This window comes from Dermacentor andersoni, chromosome 4 (genome assembly GCF_023375885.2).
Source record: "Dermacentor andersoni chromosome 4, qqDerAnde1_hic_scaffold, whole genome shotgun sequence".
Taxonomy (NCBI): Eukaryota; Metazoa; Arthropoda; class Arachnida; order Ixodida; family Ixodidae; genus Dermacentor; species Dermacentor andersoni.
Window position 1 is genome coordinate 24,472,664 of NC_092817.1, and position 23,423 is coordinate 24,496,086.

Sequence of the window (23,423 nt, forward strand, 5' to 3'; positions counted from 1 at the left end):
CGGCAACGTCTGCGTCGCATTCACCAGAATTTACAGTCATCACCGAGCACGCGGAAGCCGGCACAGCTGAAGCAATTTCGGATGAACCACTCGTACACGGCCGTGCGTATGCGTCTTGCGCCACGGGCACCGGGGAAGAGTTTGGCCGCTTTAGCCCTAATTTCCCCCTTATTCTTCAAGATCGTCCCGAGAGTTCCTTGGAATCATTCACGCTGCGGGGACACATCCGACTTCTCACCGCGTTCGACCCGATTTATGATTTCGAGCTTCACGACGAAAGGCAAATTCTGCCGCTTCATCACGGCAACACTACTGGGGAAGGCCCACAAGGCACACACACATTGGACCAGAAAAGCACCGAGACAACTCGCACTTTCGCCATTTTGCACGACAAGGGCACAAGAGCCTCTGATTGGCTGTTTGAGCAAACGCTGCGGGTGGGCCAGGATCATTTTTTGCAGGAGGGTGTCGACAGCTCGTTCGAAGCAGCGCGGTCACGGTAGGAAGAGCGATTGGATGGAGCCGTGTCGTCGGGTTTCCCCGCAACCGCAAGGGAAAGCCAACTTCTGGGGGCACTTTTCCGCAGCTCGACGTTCGATATACAGTCGCCGACTGATTTTCCGGACTCCAAAAATTCAGACATGCTCGATTATTCAGTCTGCTTCGCGGCACTACCATTCTCCCCATAGACCATAATGTATAACAATTGCCGAAAGTTCGGACACCTTGCAACCTCTCGTCTGATTTTTTGGACACTCCTTGAGCCAAGTCGATTGAGAGCACCATGCACCAACTCTGACCGGTGCATGGTTCGACTTGCTGAACGCCATTTTTGTTTCGAACGGAGCCTTCATGCTGGCCCGTGAAGTGGCGCTACTGCAAATCCCCTCTCATCATCATCGTTTCTGCCTGATTTGATAGAATGGCTCCACAGCAGTTCCGGTTTCACCTTAGTAAGCCATGTCAAGACAATCCATCAGCTGATTTGTTTCTTCGCGCATGACGCTGCGAGTAGGGCACGTTTTTCGTTTGTTAGACTGGTGTCAGCATGGTGGTGTTTGCTTTGTGTGCTGTGTCGAGGTTCCGGTGATCCAACGCGGCATACGGAAACACCGTGTCAAGTGTCTAATGGCGCCGACAGTGCCCGCGCAGACTGCGCTGGGGAATGCCGGCAAGCGGGTGCCGGGAGGCCTAAGATTTGTCGCCTTCCGATGTGCTACCTACTGACGCGGAAAATGTTCTGCCAAGGCCTGCGCAGCGGTTGCATTGCGATTCCGGACACCGTTTCATTTGACAGTTTCACGGTGCTGACACTGTTGTACTGACATGCGCAGAACTCGACGACCCGAAGATCATTCGTCAGGTTTCTGCTGCACCGCCGGACAATGACTCCGAGTCGGAAGATGACGCACCATGTGCTATGCTGCCGTCGGATGCGGAGCGTGTACAAGCAATGACTGTGCTTTCAGCCGCCTATAGTGACCGTACGACCCTCTCCGAGATTCACACTTATCTGATTGCACGTAAAAGGAACAGCGTGCAACGGCGCATTCACGATTTCTTCAAGCCTACTGCCAAGCCCGAATAAGTGTGTGGAAATAAAGGATTTCATTTTTTTTCTTAATCTGCTTTTTCGGACACCTGTTTATTCGGACATTTCCGTAGTCCCCGTGAGGTCCGAATAAACGGTCGGCGACTGTAGTGGGAGCCGCTGCTATTTTTGTTCGATGTAAACGTAACTTTTGCTATACAGTAGAACCCCGCTGTTACGTTCCTCACTGCTGCGGTTTCCCGGCTGCTACGTCGTTTTCATCCGGTCCCGGCATAGCTTCCATAGGATCCAATGTATAAGGAACCCCGCTGTTACGTAGTAGCTGTGAAAACGTTCCCGCATGATGCGTCGCAACCCGAACCCGCCTGGGCTAAAGTAGGCAACGCGCTCCAACCGCCATTTTGGCTTTTTACGAGTTTTGACCGGGCTTGGCCGGGCTTGGCTATGGAACTGGCTGCAAAAAGCCGCACGCCAGTTCGAGAGGTCGCCACTGGGTGGCCATTCGTGAAAAATGATCTCACTATCATCACTGTGATTACGGTCACCACATGGTTTGTTGGACAGGTCGACTCACGGAGGAAGGAAACTCGGGAGAGGCCCTGACGTCACTCTTTGTGAAGCTATAGCTAAAGGGAAGCCGGAAGTTGGCGTTGCTCATGGCGTTGCTCCACCTATCGGGCTAGCTCTCCTCTGTTGCTTACATTTCTCGCAAAACCACGCCGCGCTGCGCGCAACCGGGCTGCCTGGACGCGCGCGCTCCGCAGATATACTAAACAATCGTTAGCACGTTAGCATGATTACGCCAAAGAGGGCAACATTTCCCGTGGATATTCCTTCGTCCGTTGCCATTGCCGTGGCGCGGTGACGACGAGGAGCACAAGCTGCATGATGCCGGGGAGTTGCCAAATCCTAGCTTTGGAGGAGCCGTCGCGGCTCTGGACCTCCTCCGCAGGTATGTCGCACCTCACAGCAACGCTGACAGCAATGTGGCCTTCCAGGCTATTGAGAAACGTGTGGTGATTTCTAGCGAGCGAAAGAAACGGCAAGCCACCATTCTAGACTTTTTTGTGGAAATAAATAGTCTATAGTTGAAGCTGCACTTTTTTCATTCATTTTCGGAGCTTTCCTCACTGTTGCATTTTCCTGGCTGTTACGTTTTTTTCCTCGGTCCGGTGAAAAACGTATGAACGAGGTTCCACTGTATATACTCATTGTAACTATACCGTGCCCAGAAATTGTTCGATATATAGAATAATTCGATGTAAACGGGTTCGATATAGTCGGGTTCGACTGTAGTGACCTTTTTAGTGACCTAAGTAGCCAGTAAATTGACCTGGTAAAATTCCTCAAGAGATTTCAGTAGGGGTGTGTGAATATTGTATTTACTCGCATATTGATCGCACTCACGTAATGATCACGCCCCTGAATTTTGTCGTCAAAATCTGATTTTTTTTATTTCCCCCCTAATGATCGCACCTCGAACTTGCCGCAGCGATATGTCGTGTGCCAAGTCTAGCTAATAATGATCGCGCTTACCATTTGTTGAATGTTTTGCGAATGACTCTTCAAGACAAACCAAGCAGTCTGCACACACCATTCTTAAGTAGATGCCCCATTTCATTACAGTGAAACCTGAATTTTGTACTGATTTCGTGCAGCTAGTGAAAGTTAGCCCATAAGGTGCACTAAGCTCTGCGGGAAAGCCAGCTTCTCAGTAGCAAAGTGCACGAGCTTGCTGACCGCGAGCGTGCACTTGGAGCACAACGAAAGGGGAGGGGGACGACTGTGTAACAGAATCCAAGCGCAATAAGAATGTTCTTTCTGAGAGTATAGCTTCGATGGGCCGATCCTTGGCAGCGGTGCCTGTCCACAAAGCCTCACTATGGAAATATGCCAGCTCCCCGCCAAGTGCTCATGTCGCACCTCCACACAGCGTATCGCATGCCTGTTACAACATTCAGGATAGAGCAATGGCCGGTGCACTACTGCAATACGTGCCCAAGTGAGACCCGGAACTTGTAGTACTGATTTTGCCGGCGAAGGGCATTCCGCTATGGGCATTACAACAATGACTTTGCATGTGATATGCTAGAAAGCGCTATTCTAAACAAGTATGGATGCATTAGACACACTTACTTGAAGTTATAACCAAAAATGTTTTTTATGCAATTGAAGCTGCCCTCTCACTTGCTCCTGTAGTATAATGTAGTATAATATATATTTGTGGTTGTTATATTTTTGCAAATGCAGAACTTCGACAACAGTGAGTCAGTCTGATGGCTCATACTGAAGGAAAACAGAAGGGGCTTGCTGTACAAGCTGTGCTGCAAAAGTCCTGCTTGTGTGGGGCAGAATAAATAGGGGAACTAAAAGACAATGATCTTGGAGTTATTTTTAAGCAACAATCATAGCAAACAGTACTGCATCTCTTCATTTTAATTTAGATTTAGTTCAGTTTAGTTTTAGATGTCATCACATTTGCTGTCAAGCAAATCCTCTGAGTTTACAGGCATTTGATGCTGTATAATAAGGCACAGGTTGGCAAGAACAGACAGCTAGTGGGAATTGCCTAATTTTCCAAGTTAACATGAGTCAAATATGTAAATGTGATGTTCCAACATGTTAAAATAACCAAACTTGCTAATAAGGGCATGTCCCTATCATTATTTAGTGTTCAATTTGGTACTCGAAGCTAACTATTTGTATCCAATTTGTATTAGAAGATTTCGATATTTGCACGCCCCTAGGCTTAGGCTTAATTTGACTCACCCTCATTTTATCCCAAGGGGAACATATCTACTTCCATTTGTTGCTACTTCTAAAGACATACCAAAGACCTTGCTACTGGTCCACCTGGGTCCATCAAAACTGCTTTTCTAGGCGAAGTAGAGCTGGTGAAAACAAAGAAAATCTTCATATGTAAGCAGGCATTGTTAATTTGTTTTTAAGAGCCCTACTTTTTGGAGAAACCAGCAGCACAATGTTCCCCACCCTCTTGCTATTGCAGTTAAACCCATCCCATGAACATTTATACTTCCTGCCCGCATATTTTTCTCCCACATTCAGGTTATGGGGTAGTGAGCTACGTAAATGCTGCCAAGCATTTGGTGCCGTAGTGAAAATGAGTCCTCTTGCTGAAATGTTGGCTTCAGCTTGAGACATTCCTTGTTCGATCGCTGTTGATTGTCAACGTAAACAGGCCAATAAGAATTTCAAAGTTTGTTTGCATATATATGAGTTTGCTGCATTTGTCTGTTTGGCAAAGGAATGAGTCGTCTTTGCTTGTGGTAACACATTGGTGTTGCGATTCTGCCCAACAGGCACAGCGGACTGCCAGAGGGTTTCCGCCGACTGTACAATCCGCCATCGGGAGGCCTGCGGCCACTGCCCCTAGTGGAGACATTTGGCGAATTCCAGACGCTGGTGCTGCCCATGCTCATGTCTCTAGGTCCTCTGATGCACATAGATCCTGTGCTGATAGTGAAAGTTGTGCGTCTGGGGCGGGCTTTCCTTCACCAGAAAGGCTCCACCACAGCAGACCTCCGTTTTGACCTGCTCACATTGCTTGGAGAGACACTACTACCATCTCTGTCACTGCTCGACTGCAACTGTTGCGTTGCTGATGAGATCTGGTCTCTTGTGAAGCTCTATCCATACCAGCAAAGGTGCGTGACTTTCTTTTTTTCTGTACAGTTGAACTTCTTGAACTCGTGTATGAAATTGTACTTTTTTAAGCAAATGCATAATGCTTAAATGGCGCAGTGTGCACAGAAAGAAACGACAGTTGGTGCTGAAGGAAAGTGCAAGGATATTGCAGTACAGTTTACGCTCGTTACAACGGACCCACGTACAACAGACTTTCGGATATAACGGACCATATGTCGACCTTACTTTGCACTACCTATTTTAATGCAACGATGTTCGCTTTTAATGGACCGCGCCACAACGGACTGTCGGCTACAGTGGACGAAATTAGTGTCAATTTTTTTCAAAATCAGGTGTATGAAATGGACCTTTGCAGTTGACACGGGCTGACAACTGACTTGCGAAGGTCAGCCGGCAATCGCGGCTTAATTTGGCACTCTCGAAGGAGGAAGGCGAGGCGGAAGGGCGTCGTCTTCTTTTGTGCGCAAGGCAGGGAGGGGTGGTGACGATGGTGAGGAAAGGTTCTATTCTGACAGCGGCTGCTGCTTGTGGTACAGTGCGCGGGTGCCATATCTTGAAAGCGATCTGCGGTGTGGACAAGTGCACTCAGTGCCATTAGCTTCGTATGCGCTGTGCTTTAGACGTTTAGTTTGTGTTGAAGTGAGAGACAGCAGAAAGGTCAATTCGCTCACTGCTGCTACCGTGCTTCCTCACTCCAACGCCTTGACAGCAACCTCATCATCAAGCGAGATGTGTTCACGTTTACTTGTGTGCGCGTGACACCGTGCTTGTTGATTTAGTTAGTAAGTGAACTTTATGCGGCCGATAAAACTACTGTCTTTACTTTGTATAGCTATCTACTAATTTGCTATCACAATCGATGTTGCGCCTCTCGGGTAAAACTGCAACTTTTTTCGTTTGTTTTCTTATTTTGGACATTCATCACTCACTCTTGCAATGACGTTGCACATCATGACCAAAGCCTCGGAAATGAGGCGTTTCGGATAAAATGGGCATTTTTTGTCCGATTATCAGGGTTCGTTGTAACAAGAGTTGACTGTATATGAAAATATCTGCTGCCTGTGAGCCTTCACTTGTCAAAGCACCACCCATGAATTATGAATTGTCTACATTCACTGCAATTAGATGTCAATTCAGGTAGAATGCCATGGCACTAGTTGACTTGTTTCTACGTGACATTCCCACAAAGTAATAATTGGCTGATTATACAATAAAAAGAGTTAGGAGCTGTAACTGTCTAGTTGAGAACCCACGAAGGGCCAATAGACTTGCTATGTACCGCTCTCTTTTATTTCAATGACCAAAGGGGGGCAAACATGTTTTCTGAATATACCCTTCTCTTAGACAAGGGGAGTCTAAACTGGCATTGCACACTTGTGCGTAGACTCTTTCTCTCTGCTGTTGAGAGGTATTGTGGTTGGTCGAGGCAGTTTGAGATCACTTAGTAGTGATGGTTCTGGAAAGCCAACCTGGTTTCTGTTCTCATATATTCAAATCAGCCTGTAAGTGCAAAGAGTGTTTCACAGAAGTCAACAAGGGAATTTTTTTTTACCGGTTCATACATTCCTTGAGGAGTTGGATGCTCATAATCGCTTCTCAGATCCAATAATCAGTGGTCTGTGGATTATTATTATTTTTTTTTCAGGTACCTTCTTTACCATCACTGGAAGAATTCTGCCTACAAGAGCCATCCTCTTCTCATCAGGGTGAAAGCAGACTCACTTAAGAAGATTAAATACATCATGAAGTATGTGTCTGTCCATCATCCTAAAATTTTTAACCAAGTGTGGAGGTTATGGATGTTAGCAGTATATTCCATCTGAAACCTTTTTGTTATCTCTCTCTTTTTGCCATGTGGGTTGAAAAGGCATTCCCGCCAGGCAAATGTCTTTTCAAAGTTTCTTGTTATAGGACTTTATTTTTTGTGAATCTGTGTTGTCTTGGAGCTTGGTTGCTTTGCAAGCCATATATTTTTTAACATCCTCGAGTTGGTTATAAATCATTATAGGCCATACAGTTATAGGTCAAACATAAATATATTACTTGGCACTTGCACCAATAATTTACTACTGAGGGCTTTTAGGGCTAAGGTTATTTAAATTGGCCTAAATCATTAGGTTTGGGGGGCTGATTTATGTGACTGATGCTGTTTTCAAGGAAGCACATTTGAGCTGCACGACGTCAACGCTGAAGTCAGTTTGGGTTGTGTAATGGAAGACAGGAATTATTTAATCGAAGCTAAATGGAACAACTGGTTTTCCCTCAAGCAGCTTAGTTTCTCTCAGCTTTGCAGAGAAGGCTGTATTTGGAATTTCCTTTTGGCTGGCATTCTGTTATGCATGCTCCCAGCTGTATCGCTAAAACCAATGGCAATCCACACAAGGCATACTGAAGTCACTCTTTGTTCAGAGCGCCAGCAGGCTGAATGCTGTCTTGGTTGCATCTCAACGGGCATTTCGAGCTCTTCTTCACCCGGGGAATTCGTGGAGCGACCTGAAATCGCCGCGGAGGACCCCGACAAAGCCTCCGTTCACAGCTCGGGCATTTTGCAAGGCCTTGGCTACTTCTCCATCAGTCCACTTCCATCACTTCAGCAATGGGGAAGAGTTGTTTTCAACGGTGCCATCGACTGCCCAACTACTTCTTCACTTCACTGAATGTTGCACGTCATCTCCTGTGTCAGCAATAGCATCAGAAACCAGCATGAGGCTTACACAGGAGAAAAATATCTGCTGCCTGTGTGCCTCTGAGCCTCCACTTGTCAAAGCACCACCCATGAATTGTGAATTGTCTACACTCACTGCAAATAGATGTCAATGCAGGTGGAATCAATTCATGTCAAATCTTTCTGGTCAACTGGAGAATGCTACAGGCCCGCCTCTGAAGCCCCGCTTCTCGCTAATTCCTGGCACTACATTCTAATGCGATGAAGATCTTTACATCATCCTACTTGATGGCAACGATGAGCTGCTGCAACCTCGACAACTTTCCATGTAATCTTGGCACCTTTCCTTACAATGGCTCTACAGAAGGTCATCTTTTGCTATAGGCTCATTGCATCAAGGTTGTTCCAGGCTAACTGCTTGTCTTGCAATCACTCCAATGTCTTCACTCTGTTTGCCATCCACTGAGTAGCCTGTCAAGCAGTAAAAGTCAGATTCATACTTTGTGACAACTGTTCTATGCTGAGTCAAGCAAGCATCCGTTTCCAAGACTTCAGAAGCAGCATCACGCATTCTCAGAACAACACTGTTTTGGAAGTCAAGGGCAAGATGATGTGTTTAAGGCTGCAGTGAAGTTTTCACAAGTGCGTAGTCCAAGGATTGGAACAACTTTGCATCAAGTCTGGCAAGAAGGAAATGAGACAGCTGTCTACCATCAAGGCGAAGAAGGTTGCCTTTTGACAATGATTGTACCAGCAATACCTGCTGATGTGCAAGTGGAATGGTCCAGCAATATTTTTATCATTTGCCATTGGAAGAATGTTTATTTCGTTGGCACCCACTACCACCGTACCATCTTTGATTGTAATAGTCATGTCCAGTGGAGCACGGATTCCTTCATACATCATAGGATGCATCCAGCCCGCCATAAGATGTGTGACAACTGAGAAACGAGAAGATAGTGCATGCCGATGCAAGCTGAAGACCTATTGTATGAAGCTGCTAGAAAAAAGGGCATTCTTTTCCTCGCCGGTATGCAAGCACTCATCTGTCTTTGAAGTTGCACAAGCTGCTGTCTTCATGAGCAAGTTCAAGAAGAGCAAGTCCTCCTGAAGCAGAGAGTCAACGAAGTAGAGTCCTTACATGTCCCTTCAGAGAAGATGTGTCCCTTCAGAGAAGACGTGTCCCTTCAGAGAAGACGTGTCCCTTCGAGGAAGTGCATCTCTTGTGAATGTGCGGTGTACTGTGGTGACCAGTGCTTGTGTTGTGCCAAAGACAGTCTCAAGCAGTTGTGCTTCAGTGGTCATCTGCAAGTGGTGTGCAAGAAAGTGATGTGCGATTGTTTGGGGCGGGAGTGCTCTATGAAGATGATGGTAATTTTGCTATTTTTAATGTGTGGGGATAAAAAGAGATCATACTTTTTAGGCTTTACTCTTTTGCCACTAAAGTTACAGGCCTTCGGGAACAAGCAGCATGAATCAAATCAACAAGTCGCAGGCAATACAGCGCACTGGTGCCTTCTTTTCTTCTTCTTTTTTTCAATTTTTGGGTTTGCGTTGCTTGTTTCCAAGGTGTTCCCAACTACCATCTCACTCAACTTGCCATATTGATTCATATAGCATACATTGATATTAACCTTTTGTTTTATGGTAGCAGCCCAGATTAACTAACAGCATCAGCAATTTCTCTTTATCTTTCCCTTTTGGTTTGCAGTGCCAGTTATTTACAATATGGTGCAGCATAGAAATGCAAGATTTTGTCATGAGTGTTGCACTGCATATTTTCAGTTACAAAAACAAGCAGTTGCTATTGCTAACGTTGCCAAATGCATAAACACATGTACATATATAGTGACAGTCCTATTTGCCATATTTACCATGCATGGTCTATATATAACTTCATTTACCTTGTTGCAGCATGAACTCTTTAAAGATTGTTTGATGCATTTAAAGATTGAAGCATCAAGCTGCTTGCCTGGATGAAATTCCCCAAGAATAGTCTTATCCAAAGCTTGTCACTGTCCTATAGACCTGATGACTTGTATAGTTGCATGGCATTGCATAGCCAGAAACGAAGCAGCCAGAAGTCCTGCAGTGCAATCAGTCGTGTGCTATTGTCAATGCTAGAACTCTTCCTTTCTGTGGTGGGACACATTTGCCTCAAGAGCATAAGATGCATAAGTCACAGTTGTGATTATTGGCATTTGTTGTATTGGTCAAGATGAAGATATTTCTTTTTATGGTACTGCGATATACAACTGTGAGGTGGTGCGTAACTCCACATTTCGAGATTACGGTAATCTCCTGTTTCAAAAATGTTGGAGAGCATTCATGATGAAGAGTACTGAGGGCTGACCTGTGCTTTTCTGTGGCCTTTGGGATTGCTGGCAGCCAGTAGTGTGCTGGATTTCAGCCTTTTTCAAAAGAAACTAAACTACCAGGTGCATGAGTGTTGCATAGTACTGGCTGCTTTGTGTCATGGGCTTAAACGCCTGGTGCTAGGAGCCCTGGAGGGTAAGAGTTCATCACACACTCTAGAGCATTGGAGCAGTGTGGATGCAACAAGAAACTATGTAGACATTCTGTGTACATGTTTGCAGTGGGTTTAATTCTTTTGACAAAGGCGCTGCCTAGTGCACTCTTCAAAGTCCTGGAAAATTTGTCTGCAATTGTGCGGCACATATTACTGGCACATTTAAATAGTAGCCATCACATCTTGGAACTAGGACTAGTACATGGGCAGTTGCAATAACCTTTGGCTAGCATCTAGTTGTAACTGTATATAACCATGTATAATGGGAACAAAAAGTACTATTTCTTGCTTGTGCAAAAAATAGTGCTTCACTTGTAGTAGACCTCTTAAAAATAACCATTTTCACATTTGATTCCCTGTGAAACTGAATGGGACCTGCAGGACATAGCTTATAGCCCCCGGATGCAGTACAAAATATGTATTGAGGGAATGGTGATAAAGTTCAGTAGCCGTACGTTATAGAAAGCAGAGCTTTCAGTATTGCTTAACTTTTATTTTGTTGACAGTTTTCGACTCCCTCATGTTTAGGTTGGTGGGGTGACCTGGAGTGAGGGATGCACTGTACTTAAGAATATGAGGGCCTCATGCAAGGAGTTTCAAAGCAAAGACAGGAAGTAGGGACCAATCAGTGCTGAGCATGGCAAAGACAGCTGCTTGTTGTGAAAAAGAATCTGCTTGATATAGACAATAAGAATTATATGTTTCTTTGTAAGCGCATCATGGTCTGTGCTTATTCATTGTTTTACGAAGTGCAGTAAATGATAATCTTATTTTATGGCACTTATGCCAGCTTGGCTTCTGATGAGCCATAGACTTCTGTGGACTCCTCAGTGTTAAATCTTAAGGTAGTCTACTGAACTTACATGACATGCCTGTTTCACAGTTCATGTAGAATATTTCAATGTTTGAGCGTCCCACAATGGAGGTAGTTTAAAGGGGCCCTACATAGGCTTGCACCATCAGCGTGCAAGAACTGCAGGCATGTGTCCTTGTATTTAACCTGCGAGGGAAGGCTGCAAACTATCATCCCTTATCTTGTGCTTCTTGCCTGTGCTTGTCTTTAGTGAGCGACTACAGCTCTCTTCATCCATGCACATTTGTTGCTTAAGTACACGCATGAAGTGCAGAAAATTGTGGCAGTTGCAAGTAGAGCCGACAGTGAGAGGCACACTAGCACATGCTGCTGGCACAGCGTGAGTGCCCAACACTGAGTACTATACCACAGAAGCACATTACGCATGTTAAAGATGCACAGTGTTGGATTCCGCATCTCGGAAGTGATGCAGTCCCCGCTCAGCAATGTGCTGCAGATGTGTGCCTGTGCACAGAGAAAGGGAGACTAATGTAATAGTCGAACCCACTTATAACGATACCGGTTTTAACAATATATCGGTTATAACAATGAAAAGCTGCTACACCGTCGACTTTGTATGTTTTCTATGGGGAAATAACCCCCGCTTACTACAATGTCCCCATGCTGCATTATCGGTTATAATGAAGTCTGGCTGCTGGGTGTTCGTGCCGAAAGTTAATGGAATGTGAAATCCTTGAAAAGAAAAAAGAAAAAGTGGAATGCCAGCTGCAGCACGGTCGCCCACCACACCAACTGCCGCCACACGATTCTCTCCATCAGAGATGCTTCTAACCGATAAAGTGATCGTCTCGAACGTGCTTGCATCGGATAGCGACAGTGACAGCCACGACGGCAGCCCTGACCCGGTAGGGCAGGCTGCCTTAATTAACATTGCTCCTGTAGGAGGCCCTGTAGATGATTCAGTCTCTCAGGGGCTTGTTTTCGCGAGGAGCCTTTCGCTACAGTACGTAGAGCAGTTGGATGCCTTCGAGAAGGATGCCGCCAAGCTTCGCGTAAAGCAAGCAAGGCTGATGAACATGCTGTTTTCTCATGCAAGCCAATGGAAAGTACGTGGCAAGATGCTTGTGGCGATCTCGCTACAGTGTTTCTTCTTTATTTCTCAAGCTGAGATGCTGCTGCGGCAACCTTCCCACATTTTGTATAAGGCGCTTTTTGGGGCCACCAAAGCAATGCCTCGGTGGAGCTCGTATGTCACTCTTGCCACCCTTGACCCTTCTTTGCAGTTGTTATAGCAATGCCATTCTTGAACGCCCCCAGCCGTGGCTTGTTAACAACATACGATTGGAGCACGCAGGAAGCAGAGTTAAACAGTTAAACGAGTCAACACAACCAGAAGATGAGGGGAGGAAGGTGGTGGGGAGGAGAACTGGCCTCCCGCCATTATAATTTTCTAGGAACAGCTACGCCATCCCCTATCTGAATTTTTTTTTTTTTTTTCATGCAACCCGGTTGCATAACAATGGAATTTTCGTGGCACTTGAATATTGTTGTAAGTGGGTTTGACTGTATTGAGGGAATGCAAATCAGTGTACCTGCTACAGGTAGCAAATTAGCAACAATGATTGACCAGTATATGAGAAGTTTGAAGCAAACTACACACACACACGCCATGCAATGATGAATTATGATTGACTGGCACATGTGTACACACTCACTTTGAGTTGTGTTTACTACTGTACTCTTGAACGGCCACAGAGTATTGTGTCTGCAGCCTCTCATAAAGGTGCAAGAATGCATAGAGCTGTTTGTAAAAGGCAGGCCTACTTGCATGTTATTGGTACATGGCGAGTTAACAGAGCCATCCATGGCAGCTCTGCAGCAGACATGTCTATGTGATGACATCAGAGGGCTGCCAGCAAAAAGATATGGAACTGTATGGGTGAGAAACTCAGGATCACCCGAGTCTGTGCAAAACATTGCAGTACATTGAAACATTGAGAGCTATGGCATTGTATGTGTAGCAGAATGACCTTGCAGCAGGGTACTCAAGATCCCGTCTGGCATCTGGCTGTGTACATAGCTCATAGCTCCCCATGGGCCACACTGCGGTGCATGCGACAGGTGGGGAGGAGAGTTGCTGATGTCTAAGGTAACTTAGATAGGCGGGGTGAGAACTCGAGGGGCAATGGGGGGTGGGGGTGAAGAGTATCAGCACATGGTTTGCACTCAAGAGCTTGCCAGTTGCATATGGGACCCACAAGCTGCATGTTCACAACCCATTTGGTTCATCTTCTAGAGGTGTCCCTATTCTTAAAAGCTATTACCATCTTTTTTTACTTTGCAACTTGAACCTAATGCAACATCAAGTGAAAATAAAAAGCCAGGTAGGTTGCATGAAAGCTGTTTCATTGTTTACTTACTAGCTGTCATTGAAATGTAAGTTTAATTCTTCTGGAAGTGTGCACTAGAATGTGCGATAGTGGGGATAGTGTTTATTCTAAACAGGACTTGCCATTGCTGCATTCTTAACCCTTTCAGGGTCAATGACGTAAATATACGGTGCCACGAACAAGTCCAAGACGGTCGATGCCGTATATTTACGGCGCCATCTGCAGGTTTAAAAAGCGTGCCAATTTCCTAATTTTTTCTTTCCTGGCATGTGCTGCCACTATATGGGAATACAGGGAATTTTTTCACGCGCCTCCCTCTCACAGTTTCCGTTGCATGGTTTGTTTTAGAGCTAGTTTGCTCCGGCGCATCTAAATATTACCGCTTGCGCAATGGCACGCGGGTGGGCGGGCAGCAGCTTGGGTATTGCTCCGCGGGCGGTTTCGGCTTCTTGCACTCGCAAAACTGATGGCTATCTTGTTACTAATCGCCCAAAGGGCGGTCGCCTGTTTTTCACTCGTTTATTGCTCACAAGGTTGAGCATAGGAAGGATGCTGCCATGCATGCATTTCCTTTTTTCTTCTTTTTTAGGGGGGAGACTCGATATCTAATTGCCTCTGGTTAGTGATAAGATGATTAGTGGAAGTTCGTCACACATCTTGCTTTTTTTGACGGGCACACAACCACACAGTTTTCTTGAGTGCGCTCACCTATGCAGTTTGATTACTCTATGGACGTAAATATTAGTGTAAAAGCAGGAACATTTCAGACTTGTTAAATATTCTCGTGTGAGCATATTCTAAGCCTTGAACTATAACAATGCACCAAATTTTTAATTCTTGGTAAGTTTATTTTGTTTTTATATTGTTGTTATTCATGAATAAACAGTACATATATACCAAAGCAAAATATTTTTTTCTCACTTTATGGTCGCCCTAGAAAAATTACGGGAAACTTTTTTCAATATAGGTCCCTCAGAAGAATAGGAATCTGCAATAAAAATATAGACCCTGGGCGGTCGCATATGGCGAAAACAATTGACCCTGAAAGGGTTAATTATGCAGTGAGGCATCTGAAAACTGAGCACTTTCATCTTGCAACAACTGTGCAGTGGTTTCCACTTATTCTTGCCACTTAGGGGCTGTGTTCTTGTGTTTCATAACATCAGTTGTGTTTACGGAAGTCTTTAATTATGACTGTCCATAATAGAGCTGTAATAGAAAAAGTGTGCATTCAGAACTTTCTCAGGCTATAGGTTTGTGAGATAATGCTGCAGGTTTTACCTTGTCAGGAGGTTTAGTGTCGATGCTATAGTTATGGCTGTACAAGCATGAAAATGTTAAAGGCATTGTGAGATCCATTTGTACCGAGGTCTTGCCCATCATAATTGGAAACTGTTGGCTGTTGTGTGACCCCATTGCACTTGCGTATACTACTATTGTCAGGTACAACTTTAGAAGGCAGTGGCATTTGCCCCTCAAAGGCGGGTGTACACGAGCTTCCACTAATGAGCACACTCTAGACTGGCATCACGATCTGGACAGCCAGTGACACCGCCAACAGAGAATTTGGCAGCCCGCACTTCGAACTGGGCTGAGTCGTGTCAGCGGGACTATTTCGTTATTCGCAGAGGCAATTGCACTTCTGTCATCTAGGCGGGTGCTCTCCTGCCTTCTTAAGTTGTACCCGACTATAGTTTCATATGCCTGTTCTGTGCTGGTTGCATTTCCAACTGTCTGTTAGAGGGGTAAAGCCACATGCTAAGGTATGTCTAGTGTAGCATGAAACTAATAATAATGTTGCACATAATTTTAGGTCAGGTTTGCAGTTACTTGGGAGAGCTTAACCTGCCACAAATGCATGTTGAAAAGGCCTGCCTTTGCCAAGTTTACAAGATTGTACGACTCTGGATAGGCCAAGTCTATTCACAGGGAAGCTCAGTATAGACCTCTCCAATGGGAGAAGAGAGTGCCTCCTCTTTGGACTGTTGCGCTCCGTACAAAATTTGTATGCTGCCTGTTCTGCACTGCTTTTGAGCGGGGGCTCACACATTTTTGCAGCAGTAGAAGGTATTATGACAGGAAAGGCCTATATGCTGTATGTGGCAGTGAGTTGCTGTGGCTTGCACCTTGCTTTGTAATGCACATGCAGCGTGTGCCTTCTATGGTTTACTTAAAGTATCACTTAAGCTAAGAATTAAGCCCGACTAAATTGGTGGATTAGTGTTCTGAACTGGTATGTTGCTGTAGCGATGAGTGGAGCAACTAGTAGTTTGGAAAGGGTGTCATTCTAAGAGACCGGTAAGAGACACATGGAACCAGTTCCTGCTCATTGTACTACAGGTTTATTTGCCCTTTACCCATCATTAGTATACAAATAGACACAACGTGAAGATTTCTTTTGCTTCACAGGAAATAAATGTGGCATTCAATCATTATTTGTCTTTACTACCTCTTGACACAGCAGAGATGTTTAAGGATTTCTGTAGTCTAATATAGATGTCTAGCTTCACTTAGTGTCTGCCTTAAAGGTAATTTTCTTGCGGAAATGTGAAAAGATTTTCAGGTGATGCTTCTGTACAGGAAAGACGACTTCAGTAACGACAATGATGAGAGTGCATTGGTTACTTGAATAAAATATAAAGCGTGTTTTGGACGCAATCCATCATGTTAGGTTGGCTGGATAGTGACCACTAGGTGGGGTTAGAGCAAGGAGTTTTACCTAATGAAAATGATCTGTAGCAGTATGCCAGGGAGCATTTCAAATCAAATCGAATCAATCTTTATTTTCCAGTAAAAGAAACAGAACTGGATGGTCATTTTGGGCTAAAAGCTACAATAGTAGCTTGACATCTCACATCAGATACATCAGATACCTGATGAGGTAGCTTATTACAATAATTCAGTAGTTGTAAGCATGATCTACTGAGTTATTGTAATAACATTAGAGAAATGAGTTTATTTACTTGTGTGTGTAAACAAAATAAATGACTGATGTACACCCAAAGGAAAGTTCTAGCAGTGTCCCAATTGGGAGTAGCTTGCATGCCTCTCAAAAGTGCCTTGTTGATGCAGTTGACATAATTGGGCGGAGAGGAGGCCTTGTGTGTACTGGCAGGGCCAAGTTTGGGGCTGTAAACTACCACTTGGAGCAGCTCTGTGCAACATGTTTTGATTCTTGCATTCATTGCCCTTCGAGTTGTCCCCCGAGTTGTGTGGGAATGCAGTGACTCTTGGCAATGTGCCGATTTTTCTGTTGAAACTGCCTCATTGTGGCATTGTTTTATTTCTCAGGCGTCTAAGTAAAGAAAATGTGAAGCCTTCAGGCCGTCAGATAGGGAAGCTGAGCCACAGTAATCCCTGTTTCCTCTTTGACTACGTGAGTATTGGACAAACTTGGGCACAGTCCGGATCATAAGGCTTGACTGTGTTTTTTGCCTGCCAAGCCTCTTAGTGAGTTTGGTGGCCTTATCCCCTCCATTTAAGTTTCATGTGCTTCACTGTGCCTGCAATGCAGATCCTGTCTCAGATCCAGACTTGGGACAACCTCATAGTGCCAGTGGTGGACTCTCTCAAGTACCTCACTATGCTGTCTTACGATGTCCTTGCCTGTATCCTTGAAGGCTTATCTATTTTCTGTGCTGGGGCACTGTTGATTTTGAGGTCTTTCTCTTCTAGCTGCATTTAGCGTATGCGGTGTCAGAAGTGCTCACGTGGCAGAACTTTGATAACTTGCAAACTAATCATTTGCAGTCCTTGTAGTTGGATGTATTTAAAAACTTCTACAGTGTAGTCTTAGATGCTACAATACTGCCGACTTCTACGATGAAGATTATCCATTTCTTGAAATAAGATATTGATGTTTGTGAGGAGAGAGGGGCGGATTAAGCAGATCGAGGGCTCCAAGTTAGGTGAGGCAATGCGCAGTTGTTGGAGGCCTGTAGTTGCCAGCGGAAGGATCAGGTGGTGAGAGTGCCTCAATGAGAGAGGAAAGAAGATGCAGTTCGCGCGAAGTGTGTCTGATGTGTGCGGGTGTACAGCACTTGGATAGCATGGGGGAAGAGTCGCGGAGTGTGGTAATAAAGTGAATGTTTACGGCGAACTTGTTGGCCTGTTGTCATCCGTAACAAGTGGGGGGGCTCGTCCGGTATTGACATGGGCATGGAGGCAATGAACATGCTGCCTGAAGAGTTGCTGCAGCGTCTGCCGGAGCAAACAAACGGCTCCGCCATGCAATGTGAGCAAATCGCGGCAGCAGTTCAACAAAGGCTAACGGATGCCGAGACAGTGCCAGCAGGTACTGTAACAACAGCAGTGACAGTTCAACCGTCGGGTGGCACCACTCCGCAGGAGGTCAGCTCTCTCTAAATATACATCAAATTTAACATCCAGTCTCCCGAAAAGTGTTTAGACAGGCTGGAGACGTTTTGTATGGTCAACGATGTCACCACCTACAGAAGGCTTACCCACAATATGAACGCTGCTCTGGAGTGTAGCACGAAGTTGTGGTGGCACTTCGTGACCATGTTTGTGTCGTGGGAGGAATTTATGGCGGCCTTCATTGCGGAATTTATCTTCTATTGACGTGAAGCGCCACTTGAAACAAGAAATCAAGCTCTGCGTGCAGCACCCAGAAGAAAATATAATGAACTTATTTACATGATTGTGGCCTATTATGACCGGTTCGGCGCTGAAGGTTCGGAAACTCAAAGATGTTTTAGAGGGCTAACAGTTTGCCAATCTTGTGGAGTTGGCTAAAGCAACTGATGGCCTCGTGGAGCGTGCTTGGAGGTGGTTGCAGTACAAACTGCTGCCGCCTCTGACAGACCAAGTGGCGAGGAACCTTCCCTTCCAGTCGGCCGTGAACATGACTGGCCTGCCCAGAAGGCAGCCCAGAGCGTTGATGGCTGCGGCTGTCGTGCCATTTCAGTCTCTGCCGGTGGAATCCTACTGGCCATTGCATCCGTAGAGCCATCCTATCATCGAGACAAGCAGCATGGACTGACCACTCATGCTACAAGGCCGGCACTCACAGTGCCGTCACAGGGATACCAACGGTGCAACTCCAGGGGTTTACCTGCTGTTGCTGCGGAGGTGTGGGTCCCCTAGCTTGCAGGTTGGCGTACCATCCCACCCCACTGCTACAAATGCAACAGAATCGGGCATTTATGATCACAGTGTCCGAGAAACAGAAGACGGTGACTCCGGGGAATTTACCTACCATCACTGTGGAAGTGTAGTTCACCTAGCTTGTGCTTGTCCCGCAGATGGGCATGCCGTCCCACCCCACTACTATGAATGCAACAGAATCGAGTATTTCTGATCATAGTGCCCGGGAAATGGGAGACGGTAGGGGCCACCCCGGCGGGCACCTACATGGCTGCACTGCAGGTAGTGGTTTCAGCCGGCACAAAGGAGCCCCTTCTAGAGGTGCTGATCGAGAAGACTATGTTCCAAGCCCTACTGAATACAGGCTCAAGCATGCGCTTACTTGGAATGCCGAGGGCAAAGATAGCTGAGGAGAAAGGTACCAAGCTCAGGACAGAGGGCTGTGCACTCTGTCTGGCAGCAGGTTGGTCCCAGTCTACCACATCCCAAAGAGCAAGAGCAAGTGAGCTGCAAGCAGCCGCAACCAGCGCTTCCTGTGTGTGCCAGACCTATGTTGGTACATTGTTCTCAGCAGGGGCTTTTTGAGTGCAACAGGCATCTATACATGTATCATTAGGTGGAGGGACTATTGGAACTGACCCGCAATACATTGTGCCGTTTGCTAAGCGTAACAAGGGTACAACCACAGTGCTTGCACCAGAGGCAGATGGAGAGTATTACCACTTGCACACCCTCTTCGGAGGGTTCTTTAAGAGTTCCTGACATAGGGAGTGGCATTCCAACCAAAGAGGGCAAGCACCGTGCTGTAGCAACAAAACTACAACCAGGCATGATGGAAATGCTTGGCCACTTCAGCCCTTTGTTCACTGCAATTCCTGCGTGTACTACCTCGCCCAGCACTGCATAGACACAGGGGTTAGTGTGCCTGTGAGATGCAAGTTCTGTCCAGTGAATGCTAAGAAGCAGAAAATCATTGGAGGCTGCATACATGGCCTCCTAGAGCAGGGTCTTATAAAGCAAAGCAGCAGCCTTTGGGCTAGTGTCCTGGTGTTCATTGCGAAGAATTCTGGCGGCTACTGGCTTGCTGTAGACTACCGACCGTTGAATGCACGAACCAAGGTACCTGCCTACCCAATGCCTCGAATGGACTGGCTGCTAGCACCACTTGGCTGAGCTCAGTGGTTCTCAAGCTTCAATCTCTTGCTAGTTTTTTTTCTTTCTTTTTTTTTTTTCAGATCCCAGTTTGCGATGCCCACATTATGAAAACGTCCTTCATCTGCCATCAGAATTAGTATAAGTTCGTCAGGATGCCCTTCGGTGTGGCAGCTCGCCCGGCAGCTTTTCAAACCTTGATAGACTGTGTGCTACAGGGAATTACTCACCACTTCGCTATGACATTTTTAGATAATGTTCTAGTCTACTTGTAGGTGCTTGAGAATCAAGGTGGGGCAAGTGTTGCAATGTATTGAAGGTACTTGCTTTACGATTAACCCGGGCAAAATACAGTTGTGCCGTCTCTCCCTTAAGTTTTTGGGCCACGTCATCTCACCTGGGCAGTGCAGACCAGATGAAAAGGTGCATGCAATGCTAGATTAGCCAAGACCCAGCACAATTAAGCAGTTGAAAGCCTTCCTGAGGCTTGCTGGCTATTATAAGAACTTACCCACACTTTTCACTGACAGCGCATCCACTCACAGACCTTTTGGAGAAGAATGAGCCATGGCAGTGAACACAGTCGAAAGCAGGCTTTTGCTGCACTTAAGCAATCCTTAGCTCAGGATGTAGTTGTGGGCCTTCCAGGTCTAAACCAAACTTTGATGTTTGAAACTGATGCAAGCAGTGTCAGCATTGCAGCAGTGCTACTGCAGGCTGGCCCTGGTGAACTGCAGCCTGTTTCCTTAGTAGGGTTCTTGCAGAGACTGAAAGCCATTGTACTGTCCAGGAGTGGGAGTGCCTTGCAGTAGTGTGGGTAGTGGACAAGTCCAAGGCCTACCTTGAATTTACTGAGTTTGAGATGTACTGTGACCACTCGTCCTTCTCATGGATGTTTAGCACAAACTAAGATTTGCCTAGATGTCAAGTGTTGGGTCCTATGACTGCAGGGCTTCAATTGCCAAACCAAGCACAGATGGGGACCTGAACATATCCCTGGAGGTGCCTTGAGCACAGCGCCTCTCCAGTGTGAAGACCACCCAAGTGACAGTCTGCAAGAGACGCTGTTCCCCATTGCTGCTCCAGAACCTCAAGCGAAAATTGCATTTGAGAAAGCAGTAGCTTTAAAAGAGGTTGCCACGCTCTTAGGTGACGCAGGACTTCTCATCCAAGAATAGGCGCTTGATGGCCGTCTCTCAAAACTGAAGACTGTGGTCCAAGAGACTAGGCTCCCGAGCTCAGACTCTGATCACCACCTTCTTCATGATCTGGCAGAGACAACAAAACTGGAGTCAAGCAGACTGCTGGTTCAGCAAAGAGGCAGCAAGAAGGTACCGTGGCTACCTGATCACCTCTGGTACGTAGCACTGAAGATGGCACACGACCACCCCACTGCAGGCAATGCTGGATTTTTCAAAACCATGAGATGCGTGTCAGCATGGTTCGTGTGGCTGGGCATGCGGGCAGACATATCAAAGTATGAGCAGTACTGTGCTCTCTGTCAGTGCACAAAAGCTCGACACCAAAATCCTGAGGGCCTCATATGAACAGTCAGTGGGCCAGAGTTCCCGTGGACGAGCTTAACGTCGATATTATTGGGCCCTTGCCATCTACACCTCGTGGTTACAAATACTGCATGTCCCGTTGATATTAGTTGCTAGGGAAGGGAACAGGTGGCACGAGTGCGGCGGTGAGAGAGGAAGGAAGACGTGGGTGGCGTGAAGTGTGTGTTATGTGTGGTGTGTGCAGGTGGGCAGCGTGTGGAAAGAGTCGTGGAGTGCGGTAGTAAATTGAATGTTTGCGACGAATGTGTCAGCCTGTCATCATTAGTAACAAGTTACAGCCAATGAGTGCACCTGGGTATAAGCAGCATTTGTTTGGTATAAATGCTCTATTAGACAGCAGTAGAGTTAACCACAGGCCAATTAATGGTGGTCCTATGAGCCCTCTTGGAGTTGCTGCTTCAGCAAGGCTCACCTAATTGTGCTGCTTCTTAAAATAGCATTAAAACATCACTTTCATTTGAACTAACTTAAGACAGTGCTACGATTCCATTTCGAGAGTTTGAATTTCCCACTTTTGAATTTTGTTTATTCCATGCTGTGCGTCTCAGCTGCAGAGCAATGTAGTTAACATGAAAATAGGTGGAAATTAGCTTTACATTATAACCTTGTTGATACGTTCCCATTATGTACGTTTTCCCGGTGCCAACATTTGCCATCGAGAACACAGAAAAGGACCCAATAGAGTTACGCTCATTTTTTGCCGTTTCCTACGTTTCCGGCAAACGCGATTTTTTGGTAATGATCAGTTGATACGACGATCGTATGATACATTTTCCAGCCACTGGATCTCGTGTAGACGAGAAAATACATGAGGCGCACGCCGTCGGAAACAGTAGATAGCTGCCCGCCACGGCAGCTTCACCGCAATACTCACCCACCTGCCTCACATGAAAACGCCGGCGCACTCAATTTCTCATTTGGGTACCAGAAAATCTTCTCCAGGGTCGTTGCACGAGTCATTCACAGCTATCACTACCAATCCTATTGCGATAAGCATCTTCGCCAATGTTTCACAACATGTGGTGCCGTTGGAAGCGTAGCACATGCTTTTAATAGGTGATAACTGAAACTCGCCGCTGTTGCCTGCTGTAGACTGTGATCGTATATGTTTTCCGGCTGCTAAATTCCATGTGGACAAGAAAAGGCGTGAGGCGCGTGTGATCGAGAACTGTATACAGCTGCCTGTCAGGCATGAAAACGATGGCACGCGCAGTTTCTTATTCCGGCACCAGCAAATCTCCGCCCGGGTCGTCACACACCGCATTCACAGCTACCACCGCCAAACCTATTGCGATAAACATCTTCAGTTATCTGTTTTAGAGCGTGTGGTGTGTCGTGCCATTGGTAGCGTACTCCATGCTTTTAGTAGGCAATAATCCAAACGCGCACCGCTGTTCCCTAGTGCAGGTGGTGTCATGTGGGCATCGCATTTCGCTTCGGTGGCATCTGGCGTAGCCCACCAGGTCGATTTCGTTTCGGTTTCCAGTTGCCCTCTTAAAACATCAGGCAATAGAAAACAAAACGAGGCGGGCTGCAATGATCCATGCGACGACGCTTCGCATTACGTAGAGTCAACACCAGTCGAGTCTGTCAGATTTTTTTAGTTTGAATCGTACATTTTCCTGGTTAGTAGGTTTTTTCTCGCATTTTTTTTTCTAGAACATATGAACGAGGTTCTAGTGTAATAATTTTAGAAACCTTAAATCGCATTTTATGGCTGCGTGCCCGGTAATCAGTACCCACCGTATTTGCATGTACTCAACTTCTTTTTCCCAATTCAAGCATCGAATGGTAGGTGGCTGAGATTTCCTCATGCTGTGTTTGAATGTAGGCTGGTATATTTATTTAATGAGATGTTAAATGTAAAATTCCCAAGCTGGCCTACATTTAAGGATGTCATTGAGGTTTGCAAGAGTTAAGGAAGTAGTTATTGAATTCAAGAGAGTCAGCTGCGACCGCTTGTTGTCACTGACATTTACAAAC

The 23,423-nt window shown here is 46.0% G+C and overlaps 1 protein-coding gene across 4 annotated transcripts in view; it reads left to right on the forward strand.

Moving 5' to 3' along the window:
- tho2 (THO complex subunit 2-like protein) overlaps window positions 1-23,423 on the forward strand; it is a 113,815-nt gene that overhangs the window by 26,499 nt on the left and 63,893 nt on the right. For all 4 annotated transcript variants that reach the window (XM_055073520.1, XM_050182723.2, XM_050182725.2 and 1 more), the window contains exons 12-15: window positions 4,873-5,217; window positions 6,864-6,965; window positions 16,909-16,993; window positions 17,132-17,225. In XM_055073520.1, the coding sequence (XP_054929495.1) occupies window positions 4,873-5,217; window positions 6,864-6,965; window positions 16,909-16,993; window positions 17,132-17,225 (626 nt within the window). The remainder of the gene's footprint in view (window positions 1-4,872; window positions 5,218-6,863; window positions 6,966-16,908; window positions 16,994-17,131; window positions 17,226-23,423) is intronic.